This window comes from Penicillium nucicola (assembly GCF_028828085.1).
Source record: "Penicillium nucicola strain IBT 29836 chromosome Unknown utg000002l, whole genome shotgun sequence".
In the NCBI taxonomy this organism is placed as follows: Eukaryota; Fungi; Ascomycota; class Eurotiomycetes; order Eurotiales; family Aspergillaceae; genus Penicillium; species Penicillium nucicola.
The window spans coordinates 2,407,307-2,420,536 of record NW_026643126.1 but is presented as its reverse complement, the minus strand read 5'-3'; the positions used below and the strand labels follow the sequence as shown (position 1 = coordinate 2,420,536).

Sequence of the window (13,230 nt, the reverse complement as noted above, 5' to 3'; positions counted from 1 at the left end):
TTGCTTTCTTTGCTCCTCCACATATGATTAAATCTGGCGTTTACCGTTATTTTTCTTCTCCTGGCTCGCGATGAGCAGGTGCAGGGTTATTTTATCCATGGAATGGTCGCTTTTATGGGCCAGTTCCTGCTTTGCGCATGGCATAACTATCTATAGTAGCTGGCTGTTTCCAGGATGAATTAAGCATTGCTGATCTGGTGCTTTATCTATGGTTCCTTGGGGGATGGAGAAGAGAGATATAAGATGAGATGACATCGGACAAGGTCCACAGACCCTGGTGATTTTATTTCCTTGAATGGAACGTCGAGATGAATTTTTATATGACTTTCTATCAAACTCTATCCCTCCTCCTCTCCTTGAGCAGGAGCAGCCTCGTCTTCTGATAGACCCTCCACAGCAGCGAGCGCCTCCTTCTGGGCCTTGGTGCCACCCTTAGAGCCCGATGCAGCAGCGGGTGCAGTGGCAAGCTTAGACGCGGCGATACCCCCAGAGGTGACATAGAGGAAGTAATCAGCGGGATAGTGATCGATATGGTTGAAGAAAGAACCGAATCTGCAAAAACAAGTCAGTATAATTGATTTCTCTCCGGTACTGCGTTGACATCCGGGAAAGGGATAAGGGGGGAAGATATAACATACCCAGCGCTCTCCTGCTCCTCCCTGAAAATCCGATCATAAATCTCCCGCTGCTTGAACTCATCCATTTCCTTGGTATATTTATCGAAATGGATAGGCTCGCGCTCAAGAGCCTTCGCCTTGGTATTATATGCGCCGAAGATAGGCCGCTCAAGCAAGAGACCCAGACCTGGCGCCTTGGGAATCGCAATACGGTCGGGGCCGTATGTCTCGGCGATACGATCGGGGGTGCAGCCAGCGCGCACGATCAAGGTGGCCATTGCGACCATCTTGCGGATCTGGTGCATCATGAAGCTTTGTCCGTGGACCTTTAGGCTGAGCCATTCTGTGCCGTCGATGATGATTGGCGACGTGTTGACGTCGAAGCTCTTGATGTGGCGCTTGGCCGAGGGGTCGCTGTGTGTCTTTTGGATTGTGTAGTTGTGGAAGTTCTTTGTTCCGACGTACTGGGTGAGTGCGTCTTGCAGCCGGGCGATGCGCGACGCAGGGGCGCGGTAGGCTCGGCGGGCTGTAAGGTAGGCTGCTTTGACGGCTTTGACGGTGTCGATGATGAGTCTCTGGCGGTCGTCCATTACGAAGGGTTTCTTTTCTTTGGGCTCTTCTGTGGATTTCTCGGTGGGCTTTTCGGTGGTCTCTGTGGTTGCTTCCAGAGGCTCTTTGGTTTCTTCGGTGGCTTGCAGGGCTTCACGGGAGTCGTCGATGTAGAGCGACTTTTCGACAATTTGGCGCACGTCCTCGGGCACGTTGGCCAAGATGGGCTTGATGTACTTCTCGTCCACTTCTTCCCAGTAGCCGGTGACATCCTCCTGTCGGGCCTTGACATTGTCTAGGTCGCCAGCTTTCTCGGCGAGCTCAGTGATCTTCTGGCCGAGATAAGTGCTGGGGTGAGGGGGTAGCAGACAGTGACTCGGCATCAGGTATTCATATACACGGGAATCACACATCTGGTAGCAGCTGAAGCTCTTCGCTGTGACCTCGTAGCCCCAGACGCGAATCTGGGGACCGAGGTGCTCATTGATCCGCTGCATGATGTCCTCATCCTCGACAATCATTTTCAAAGAAACAACATTTCCGGCAGCATGCACACCCTTATCTGTGCGCGCACAACGGACGAAGGAAGACTTCTTAGGATCAGCCGCATTGGCCTTGGAGATTGCGCCGGCCTTGACAAAGGCAGCGAACAGGTCACCTTCAATGGTGCGCTGGTTCTCGTTCCTACTCACATTGTCAGCAAAAGAACATAATATGATAGACGAGCGTATACATACAGCTGCATGCCCGAGTATCCAGTTCCGGAGTATCCAATCAACACGGCCACCTTCTTCTTAGGGCGCCGCTCCTCTCCGTCGATTTCCTCTTTGGTGAACTCGGTCGCGTAGATGGGCAGAGTAATCTCTTCACCATTTTCAATTCGGCGACGCTTAGCTTCCATTTGTTGCGTCTGGCGCTCTCTCTTATCTATGCCTTGGCGACTTAAGAATTAGTTAGCTGACCATGTAATGAACGGAGAGTCCAATTGATGCAACATACGCCCACTCGGCTCGTCCCATATCGCGCTTCTGACGCCTTCCAGCACCTCCTCCTCCTCTTGACGGGTTTGCGGCCATTGTATCCGCTCAAAGATCTTCAGTAGGTCGGCGCGAGATCTCGTTTCTTCTAAACGAGTGTAGGAGAGCGGGTAGCTGAGAGCAAAACTTCGGGTGCTGCGTCGAACTGAGCTGACGAAAGTTGGGATTCGAGTCGGAAGGATCCCAGAGAGGTTCTGCCTGACAATTGAGGGACGCATGAAAATGACTTGGGGAATTTGCCCTCGTCTCCGCGGCTCGTCTTTTCCATATCGCCCCTAGTCCTATCTGGGCCTAGCGTGGTGTTCAAGAGTCTAAGCTTAGATAGGCTAGGGTTGTTGCCTCAGGCGTCAATCCTTTTGCATGTGACATGAAGCTTCCAGCCTCAATTGCACCCATTGTTCCTTCACTCAACAGACTTGGCGCTTTTAGAGCCCCGGCGCGCCCTTCTCTCAGTCACTCCTTTTACTTTGTATCTTTTCGGAGATCAAAGCATGCTCATTCTGTTCAAATTTGAATTACACCCTGCGAGTTGAAGCCTTGCGCTCTCTTCGGTCCTCACCCGCATAACTTTTTGACCTCGATCCTCCACATCGGACACCTTTCCCACCACCGCTATGGATCTTGCGAATACCCTCATCCGGACTGTGGCGCGCGCCTTCTATGAGACCCGCCACATTCTGGTCGTCGATGCGCTCTTCCTACACTCAGTGTATGCTGGTCTTTCGGAGCGACGCTCAATAACCTATGTACTGACCTCCATAGTCTCCACGCTGAGGATCTAGCTTTCTTGATGGGAATGCAACAAAAGGACCTCCGCAAGCTTTGCGCCAAGCTGCGCGAAGACCGGCTGATCGCAGTGTATGAACCACTGGCCATTGGCATGCATATTGCATGGCAAAACGAAGCTGAGCTGATTTGAAATTTTTGTTGAATATAGGAGCACTCGCGCCGAGATCCGCGATGGGTCTACTCGTCCTGTGAACCGCGAGTACTACTACATTCCTCTGCATCCGGTTGTTGATGCGATCAAATACAAGGTCTCCAAGTTGACGTCCAACATCAAAGCGCAATACACACCCAGTGAAGAGCGCAAGGAATACATCTGTCTCCGATGTGGAACCGAGTGGACTGAATTAGACGTGCTGAGTCTGGTTGGAGATGAAGGATTCGAATGCCAGAATTGTGGTGCAGTCCTGGAACGAACCGAGGATGTCAAGGGCGTCGAGGGAATCGATCGGACGGGTCACGAGAAGAACAGCAAGCTGATGGCCCAACTTGATAATATGCTGAAGCTACTGAAGCAGATTGACACCGTTGAAATCCCGGCCAATGACTTTGAAACTGCTTGGGATCACAAGGTGGAAGTCCCTCGAAACCAGAGCACGCACCCCGTCCGTGCCGCTATTGTTGTTCCTCCCAAGGCACAAGATATCACACGTCCCAATGCCAAGACTGATGCAGCTGCATTGGAGATCTCGCTCACCTCGAGCGAAGAAAAGAGTGCCGCCGAACAAGCTGATGAGGCTGCTCGGAAGGCAGCCGTGGAGAAGCAAAATGCTCTTCCAGTTTGGCATACCCATTCGACTGTGAACTCAACCCCCGCAAATGGACAGACCAAGACCGATGGTGGCAACTTGGTGAAGCCCGAGCTTGCTGAAGACGAGAAGCCCAATCTGGATGCCCTGGACGACAAGGTTGCCGCTTACTATGCTGAGATGGAACGTGAAAAGGCACTTCAAGCCCAAGAAGATGCCAGCAGTGCAGAGGATGACTCTGACGACGAATTCGAAGATGTTGAGGTTTCCGGCCCAAGTGGACCGAGTACCCCTGCCATGAATGGGGGCCCTACAAGTGCTCCCAGCGGCTCGTTCGGTGGCGCTGGCATCAAGCGAGAACTCGATTCCGGATCTAGTGCTCCTCAGTCCTCTGTTGGTACACCATCCACCCCTGCTGACGATGGCCCTGCTGCAAAGAAGATCAAGACCGAGCCGGAGATCAAGCCTGATCCCGATGCCGAGCCTGAGGCTAAGAAGGAGGCCGAGGAATCGGATGAAGATGACGAGGAGTTTGAAGATGTTTAACGAAATACAAAATAAAATATGGGCGCTGGCGCCAAAAATAATACAAGGCAGATAGATGATGGGTCCGATATTGAGCTTGCATGTTCACCATCTTAGTGGCCTTGCATTATGCATTGCTGAGGGGTGAGAAGGTCTGGTTACTCACTTATCTACTCCATGCTCATGTTCTTGTTTCCTTGTTTTTTAGGAATAAAACAAATAAGTTAGTAACTCTGGTTTCTGCCTAGTTGCTTGTATCATATGAACAATACTTCTTGTATCCTTCACTGTATATCAATGCCAATGTAATATCGGAAACATGGGGATTTGCAGGACCTCACTTTACACTCAAAATAGATATTCATTGGAGTGTGTGCTGAGCAAACGAGGAGAGGCTCTAAAAATATACTTTAGGAATACATCTTGCTCCCATGCCAAACTCCACATCTTCTTGCTCTCGCTTTTTCAGTGATATTATAATGGAACTTCTGAACAAGCATACCGTATTTATTTTAGAAGAAGATGATAGACCAAGGGTTCACCGAATTGTTCACCTCTGACAATCCACCAGGAAACATCAAAATATCAAGTCTGCGCGCGAAGTTTAAGATCCGAATCAAACCCCTTCATCCTCCCGATTACCATACGGCCAAGCAAGTAAGGCGACATCAAAAAAGCAAGAGGCCCTGAAAATGTCTCTGTTTGTATGAAAGTCGTCGATACTCCGTTATTGGCTGGTTCGAAGTGAAAACCGTGAAGACCAGCAATACCATACATCCGCGGACCTTGCCACTGGAACAATTTCTCCGAGTTCTCCTGTTGAACAGCATTAGTCTCCTTTATCCAGGCAGTGAATCACCCAACGGGGACCGATTGCACAGTTCTCCGTACCGTAATGACCGCCGTAAACTTGGTGTCAAAGATATCACATTTAACCTCATCCCCCGGCTGAAGAGAATACGATGGCTGGTCAGCTTTTCCAGTCTCAATAGAAGCGATAAAGCTGCTGTGCCATTCCGAATATTTCGAAAAGTCGAGAAACTGGATATGGCTTATGTTAGCGCATAGGCCTCGAGTGCTCTCCCGCGCATCCTCGCACCTACAATCTCTCGCACCCTTGAAGGTGTTGCTGCAATTTCTACTCGGCTTTCAATCATCTTGGATTGCAAAATTGGTTTCCGAAGATACGTCTAATAGATGTGGGCTTGGTATATATAAGTGCCAATGGCGGAACCGGGATGATTTGGGATCCGCGCCACGTCTGACTAGGCTCAGCCGCACGACAACACAGAGATAAGCCGAGTTATTGACTTAATACGAGAATCGGCTAAAGAGCCAATAGGAACTGTGTGTTTGGATTTGAAATGACAATCCCAACGGTCTTGTTGCATGAGGCTGAAGATTAATGCGATGCACCTCGATGCTGATGTCCACTGACATCCGCCAACAGTGATTCTATTGCAGTTGCTCGCAGAATAGACAACCTGGAGCCAATGAAATTGAGTATGAGAGACTCGTCATTCCTTAGAATTCTCATATTGTTCGACCTTCTATGGCATTCGCCATGTGGGTGGACAATAGTGCCCTACCAGCCAATGGCCAATGGATCTGATTGGAGAACAACGAGACTGGGACTGCTGGACTTGAAGCATGTGGTTGGTTGGTATCAGAGAAATAGAATTGAGGACAATGTTTTGTTTGGGAGCTCGCCTCTGGTAATGAATCTATTTGTTTTGCCTGCCTTGATTGCGTCTGCTTCTATTCTCCAGCTCCAGCGTTGCCTGTTTTGTCTTCTTGAATCCAAGCTTTGCTTCTGCTAGCAATCTCCACGCACAGCATTGTCTTTTATTCGCTCTCCCTCTTCGACAACAAGACCATGACACCTCTATTGCTACCTCGTACAAGAACCATCAACATGGAATCCCAGACCTTCCCCAGTCTCTCTGGCAACCTCGACTGGACCCCATGGAAGAACGGTCTTCGTGACGAGCTGTCGACGATTGATCGCTACGCCTGGGATGTAATCGAAGGCATTGCTATCTGTCCCGATGCCAGGAATCGAGTCCCATCGATGGAAGTGGCAACCACCAAACTCACAACCAACAACAACGACCCCGTCAACGCATCGACCGAAGACCAAATCATAGAAAACACCAACAGCCTCACAACCGACCTCGCTCCCCAGCAAGCCGACGATGCCATCACGCTGGAGATCTGGAACCGCGCCAACAACCTAGGCCTCAAAGCAATCCGCGCCTCGACCTCCACCATCCCATTCGGCATAATCCTCGGCATTACCAGCTCCCGCCAGGCCTTCCTCCAGCTGGAAAACCTCTACGGCAAGCCGCAACCCAACTTCGACATAGTGCGTGCCATGTACCACGACTGGTCTCAGATGCGCTTCTCCGACAACGAGGACCCCGCCGTCTTCGTCCACTGCTTCTGTCAGGCCTTGAGTATCATTCGTTCCCAGCCTTGCTTTGTCCATTCGTCGTCTGAGTGGCTTGTCTTCAACACTGCTGTCAAGGATACGAGATTCGGCTGGGAATTTCTGGATACCAACCGTTTCATCAATCATGGTGCTGAGGGCTGGATGGACCGTGTGTACCAGGAATTTATTGAGTATGTTGCGACCAGGCAGTACCCGCCTGAAAACGAGGAGTCTGATGAGATTTGGTCGGATGAGGTTGAGTCTGATGAGAACTTTTTGGGCTCGACTGCCCCTACTCTTGTTGATGATGACTCTACTACTACTGATAGCTCCCTGGAAGACCTGTGAGTGTGGGAATCGTTCGTACAGGATACAGTTTATCTTTTGTCTGTTTGAGTAAAACCTTTGTATTGGCTTATGAAACTCAGCACGCTACTTTATTCCAATCCTATGTTACCTTCTCACTTGCGGGCGCGTGAATGTCAAATATTAGCTCATGATAATGAGACCTGCCAAGAATTGGCTAGCAATGATCTGTAGGTTCCATTCCATAGGGGCCAGAACTCGTAAGACAATAACATTGGTGGTCAAATCTACCGCAAAATTCCCAGTGCAAAATGCATAAAGATCGAACATGCACTTCCCCGGTGACATCAGCGTGTCGACTCCAATAATACGACACTGGCCGACAACAAACCAGAACAGCGAGGTAGAATAAGAATACAGATGGCTTGATGAGAGGAATAACAGCTAGATCACTGTCGCCAAGTCATAAAGGGCCACAATCCAACATATATTCCCAGGCCATGTTGTCCTCCTACAAACTCACCAGTCAGACACCCGGCAAAGTGGCTATGTACCAATTTCTACCCTGGAAAGTAATGTCAAAGAAGAGCATGAGACAAATCAACCATTCGTGCAGTAAACCCGAAACCGAAGCTGATTTATCAAAATCTGTAAAGGTCGACAACAGGCCCACAACATGACTCGCACCCCAGTCTGCGGAGACAACATTGAACCAATCTGCGACCGTCGCATACAACAATAAAACGGCCTCAAGCTGTCCGATCCAAACACGGAAAACGCATGGCCTCGGCATATCAAATGCGCACGCTAGACTTCTTAGTGAGACCCCTAAGGCGCAACAGATAAAAGAGCCAATGTCTGTCACGACAGAGCAACACACCCAATCCAGAATCTACAAATATAAACACAGACAGCCACAATGCCATCCAATGAAAATCCCCAAAGTGACCCAATCCAGGTCAACCCCAACCAGTACGTCTTCAAGACCCGGTGACTGCGGGTAGTCTGCATTGGCGCTGGATTCTCCGGCCTCATCCTGGCGCACAAGCTCAAACACGAGCAGCCGCTCGACTTTGTGGATCTCACGATTTACGAAAAGAATAGCGAAGTCGGCGGCACATGACTGGATAATGTGTATCCGGGAGCTGGATGTGATGTGCCAGCTCACAGCTATATCTTCCCCTTTGAGCCGAATCCTGCTTGGTCTAGATGCTATGTCGGCGGGGAAGAGATTGAGCAATATATTTTGAATATGGCAGAGAAATACGGACTGAAAGATCGGGTTGTGTTCAATACGAGAGTGACCAAGTCCGTCTGGAATGAAGACCAGGGGAAGTGGGCTCTCGAGTTGGAACAGATTGACGGAAAAGTCATCCACGACGAAGCAGATATCTTGATTGATGGGTCTGGGATTCTCAATCGCTGGAAAATGCCCGATATCAAGGGCCTGGATCTGTTCTCTGGCAAGCTCGTGCACACGGCTGTATGGGACAAGTCCTACGACTGGTCCGACAAGAGGGTTGCCGTTATTGGGAACGGCTCATCTGGGATCCAAGTCGTGCCGGCGATTCAACCAAGAGCGGCGAGGATTGTCAACTATATCCGTCGCCCAACTTGGGTTTCGGTCAACCTGTGCCCTGATATCACCAAGGACGGCATGGGCACCAACTTTGAGTATACCGAGGAGGAGAGGCTGAAGTTTCGGAACGACCCTGAAAGCTTTTTGGCATACAGGAAAACCATTGAGAACTCGTATGTCGAATCTGACAGTGCTAGGCTTCTGCGTTGCTAATAAGTTACCGCAAGTGTGAACACGGTCTACCGACTGATGCTCTCCGGCTCGGAGCATAACCGTATGTGAGCTACCGGGGTTGACGGACTCATGCGACAGCGGCTCACTGAAAATCCACATCTGATCGAGAAGCTCGTCCCGAAATTCGAGATTGGATGTCGTCGACTTAGCCCTGGTGATGGATATCTCGAGGCTATGCAGCAGCCTAATGCAGAGTGGTGTTTTGAAGTTATTCACGAGATCACTAAGAGCGGGATTCGGACTACAGCCGTAGAAGAAGAGTTTGATCTCATTGTCTGTGCGACCGGGTCTGACATTACTTTTATTCCTGGATGGGAGTTAGTCGGCCGAGATGGTCGACGGCTAGACTGGGAATGGAAGAAGCCCCCCGAGGCTTACTTTTCTATCTGTGCCGCGGGAATGCCCAATTACTTTATTTTTGCGGGTCCCAATTGCCCCATTGGCCATGGAAGCGTTCCTCAGATGTTGGCATGGAGTGCCGAATACATGCTTAAATGGGTTCAGAAGATCACCCGTGAAGATATCAAGTAGGTTGATTCTCCTGTACCTCATAATAAATTAACCGTGCAACAGATCCATCGTTGTCAACGATTCTGCAGTTCGAGCCTATAATCGACGTGCACAGGCCAACTTGAGAAACACGGTGTGGAGCAAGGACTGCAAGGCTTGGTATAACAATGAACATGCTGTCACGGCCATGTACCCGGGCAGTGTCATTCATTTCAAAGGTCAGTGGCTCACAGATTGTGAATAGATCTTTGTACAAGAGTTGACTCGTGGATCTGTAGAGGCTGTCAAGGATATTCTGGGCGAGGACTTTGATATCCGATATACTACTTCGGATCCCTTTTCGTATCTCGGAAATGGGGAACTTGAATGGGAGAGAGATGCGGCCGCTGACTTGTCATTTTACTTGGCTGAGTGAAAGATGTCGGTTGGGATGAGGTTTCGGAATGAGAAGACAGGGGGCTGGTGATGACTAGATTTGTGTACTATGCGGTCGGCCATGGCGTGATTCAATCACTTCACCTGGGCAGAGGTGTTCGGCTCAGAAGTCCACATATGAGTACACCCTATCTATCTCGTAGGTTAGTTTGGAGTAAGGCAGTAATCATCGCTGCCACAATGATGATGGGAATTTCAAAGGGATAAAGCATTGTCAAAACCCCTAGAAGAACTTGTATTGACATCGAATTTAGCGACATCGGTTTAAACATGAAAAGGAGTCTCAATAAGCCACTGACGCCACCCGGCGTGATATTGTACAGTAGCTTGTAAGTACACCGAATTGCGGTATGTTGATTGGCCCTAGCTCAGGTGTGTCAACTCAACATGAACACTCGAGATCTGATTGATTCTTCCTTCTCCCGGTGCTAACATGAGCAGACTCGTATGTCTCTAGGACAACCAGCAATCACACAATTGCAGCTAAATGAAAGTCAACAAACAGTACCAAGATCTCGTACCAAACAATCCTTGCATACGCAGGAAGCGGCAAAGTGCGGTAAATAAGGTTATGGCTGACGCCCAACAAACCTTGTTCTCTTCTGCGATCTGATCATTAGATGGAACCCCAGAGCTAATGCAGTTCCTTCGTGAGAGGATGGCTGAGCTCTGTGAATCATCTAGTTGCTCCATTCGAACTGACCCAGGAATACAGAGTAATATCATGAGAATGGCATACGATAAAGTCGTAAAATCAATCCTAAAAATAAACCAATAGTGATATGACGATCTGCACGATGTATACCCCATCGGTGGCCATGGTGAAAATTTCCCATTGCACAGAGTTCCTGGGTCCACAGGGTCTGGTCTGAGTGGGCAGAACAGTTTGCATCTAGGCATTTGGTGCTTCAGCTGGCCAACACTAGCAGACTAGCAAAGTATTCCAAGGCCCTAGCCCAGTGACCGGCAATTCTGCGGCAAGGATGATTCAAGTCGCAAAATAGGGAGCAGTAGCAATTGTCTCGACTGGAGAGCTGATATGTTTAGCAACAATCGTAGATGGAAGAACCATTGGAACCATCCATGCAATAGTATGTAGAATAGCCAATGGAAAGCCCGGGCAATAAGCAAACTCGAGGCAATTGCCGGGTCTGGACGGAGGTTGGCCGTAGCAACTCCGAACTGAAGTTGGAAATCCAAGGTTGCGGACCGAACTCAAAGCCGAGATCTCAGTTCCACCCATGGGGGCCCAGGGGCCAATGTGGTTGTCTTGACTTTTCGAGCGGTACGTTCTATCTTTCACATGCACCGTGAACATGTACATTTCAACAACAGCGTGGCTGTTTCCACTGCTCTCGTCGGCTGTGGCCTCGCCAGCGACTGTCTCGCCAGCTACCTCGTCACTAGAGACCCGCGGATTGTCAGACGTGCTATCAATTCTCACGAGCACCATTGAGGGTGTCGCCTACCTGGGACAAGGCATCACACAAGATCTAGCGCTACTAGTGTCTGCACTGGGTGATGTCCAGAATGGCAAGATCGATCCCGTCACAACCATCGAAGAGGCCCTGGGTTCTCTAGGAAATGTCCGCAATGCAAGTGAAGTGGGTCTCATTGGGGTAGCCATCGATGTCGTCAAGAACGGCCTGGCACCGAAAAACATTCTCGACCTCGTGCAGGGCCTAACAGCCGAGTCGTTGAATTCCATGGCCAACAACAACACCAAGGAACCCATCAGCACGATATTCCCCAAAAAGGCTGCCGGCGATGCACCCTACGATATCAGCGAGGAGTCCCTCCGATCATCAATCCACATCCCCGAGGGATTCCAATATGGTGCCAATGGCAAACGCCCAGTCCTGCTCGTCCCAGGCACGGCCAATCCTGCCGGTACCACGTACTACTTCAACTACGAGAAACTATTCACAGCAAGCGACTTTGCCGATCCAGTCTGGCTCAACATCCCCGGCAACACCCTCGGCGACATCCAGGTAACAGCAGAGTACATTGCCTACGCGATCAACTACATCGCCGGAATCTGCGACAACGCCCAGATCGGCGTGCTAGCCTGGTCCCAGGGCAGCATCGACGTGCAGTGGGCGCTGAAGTACTGGCCCTCGACATGGGCGTCCGTCTCGGACTTCCTCTCCATCAGCGGCGAGTTCCACGGCACCCTTTTAGAAATCCCATGCGTGGTCCCGAACCCCGTGTGCAAGCCGGCCCTCCGCCAGCAAAGCTACAACTCCAACTTGATCACGACGCTGCGCGCCGGCGACGGCGACTCGGCATACGTCCCCACGACAAGTGTCTACTCAGGCATTGACGAGCTGGTTTCTCCGCAAAGTGGTCCCGAGGCCTCGGCGCGTCTGAATGATGTGCGCGGCGTGGGCGTCACTAACACGCAGATTCAGCTCGCTTGTCCGGGCAAGCCGGCTGGTTCGCTGTATACCCATGATCCGCTGTTGTTCAATGCGTTGGTTTATGCGCTGTTTGCCGATGCGCTGGTGCATGATGGTCCTGCGGATCTGGCTCGCGTTGACTTGGATACCGTGTGCAACCGGCTTGTTGCTCCTGGGCTTGACTTGACTGATGTGCTTGGTACGGAGGTCGAGGCTTATGTTTATAATGTTATTGAGGCGCTTTCTTACAAGGGTGAGGATTCTGGTGAGGAGCCTCCTATTAAGGAGTATGCTCGCATTTCATCCTGATGGCTGGGCCATTGGGCTTGCGTGTTTCTTGTGTATAATTCATCTTGTATGTCAAATATATTAATTTGAATTGTAATTTCTTTAGAGGTTCTTATAGACAGTACAATTTCTACGTTAGTTTCATCATTCTTGGCCCTGAACAGGAGTAAATAGAGGTAAATCACTTATAGTGAACTTGGATGGTCAGCCCGATCAGTATGACATGGATGCTGTACTCTCTTATATACTCCATTCGGGCCAGTGACCAACTATCAGTGTACCCTCACTAAATGACATAAATAGTACTATAGCATAACGTTATGTGCAGATCATAAGAGATCTTCCCAGCTACAGTATGGATGATCGTCCATGTCTTCGATCGTCGCCAACGGTCGGGTCCACACGCAGAACCGCCCCAAACGAGAGAATTGTGCTAGTACGTTACCATGCTATGACTTTGCATAAACAGAGGATTAGATATATCAACAGTCACATACGTACAGCGATCAACGAACAACTTATACATCTTTCCCCATAGGGATTAGTGGTAAACCCGGGGTGTCATGCCAGCGAACAAAGAAATGGCAGAAAACGACGTCAGTCACGCAAAGCCTCAGCCGATAGGCTCAGATGCAAGTTCATAATCTCGAAACCCCTACTATTCCCCAGTGACGATAATCCTGAAAGAGCGGTGTGATTTCACGGTTTCCCGGTTCATATTCACCCTTGCTGGCACTTCCCAAACCAACAACCCCCATATATTTATTCATTCGATCAAAGACCCA

The 13,230-nt window shown here is 49.9% G+C and overlaps 5 protein-coding genes across 5 annotated transcripts; 4 read left to right on the top strand and 1 right to left on the bottom strand.

Moving 5' to 3' along the window:
* Positions 1 to 338: 338 nt before the first annotated feature.
* N7511_002688 (pseudouridine synthase PUS2) lies at positions 339 to 2,478 on the bottom strand (the record flags this gene model as incomplete). Its single annotated transcript, XM_057125113.1, has 4 exons — positions 339 to 552; positions 639 to 1,850; positions 1,904 to 2,107; positions 2,162 to 2,478. Coding segments are annotated over 4 exons (1,947 nt in total), but the record flags the coding sequence as incomplete, so codon positions are not given.
* A 339-nt stretch (positions 2,479 to 2,817) lies between these two features.
* N7511_002687 (putative transcription factor TFIIE complex alpha subunit) lies at positions 2,818 to 4,284 on the top strand (the record flags this gene model as incomplete). The annotated part of the gene is made up of 3 exons (XM_057125112.1): positions 2,818 to 2,912; positions 2,966 to 3,061; positions 3,141 to 4,284. 3 exons carry the CDS (start codon positions 2,818 to 2,820, stop codon positions 4,282 to 4,284), a joined length of 1,335 nt encoding a protein of 444 aa, XP_056987271.1.
* A 1,894-nt stretch (positions 4,285 to 6,178) lies between these two features.
* N7511_002686 (uncharacterized protein) lies at positions 6,179 to 7,042 on the top strand (the record flags this gene model as incomplete). The annotated part of the gene is made up of 1 exon (XM_057125111.1): positions 6,179 to 7,042. One exon carries the CDS (start codon positions 6,179 to 6,181, stop codon positions 7,040 to 7,042), a length of 864 nt encoding a protein of 287 aa, XP_056987270.1.
* An 877-nt stretch (positions 7,043 to 7,919) lies between these two features.
* Positions 7,920 to 9,738, top strand: N7511_002685 (flavin-containing monooxygenase; the record flags this gene model as incomplete). Its single annotated transcript, XM_057125110.1, has 6 exons — positions 7,920 to 7,972; positions 8,171 to 8,752; positions 8,807 to 8,857; positions 8,963 to 9,340; positions 9,387 to 9,541; positions 9,602 to 9,738. 6 exons carry the CDS (start codon positions 7,920 to 7,922, stop codon positions 9,736 to 9,738), a joined length of 1,356 nt encoding a protein of 451 aa, XP_056987269.1.
* A 1,336-nt stretch (positions 9,739 to 11,074) lies between these two features.
* Positions 11,075 to 12,466, top strand: N7511_002684 (esterase/lipase family protein; the record flags this gene model as incomplete). Its single annotated transcript, XM_057125109.1, has 1 exon — positions 11,075 to 12,466. One exon carries the CDS (start codon positions 11,075 to 11,077, stop codon positions 12,464 to 12,466), a length of 1,392 nt encoding a protein of 463 aa, XP_056987268.1.
* Between the last annotated feature and the right edge of the window lie 764 nt (positions 12,467 to 13,230).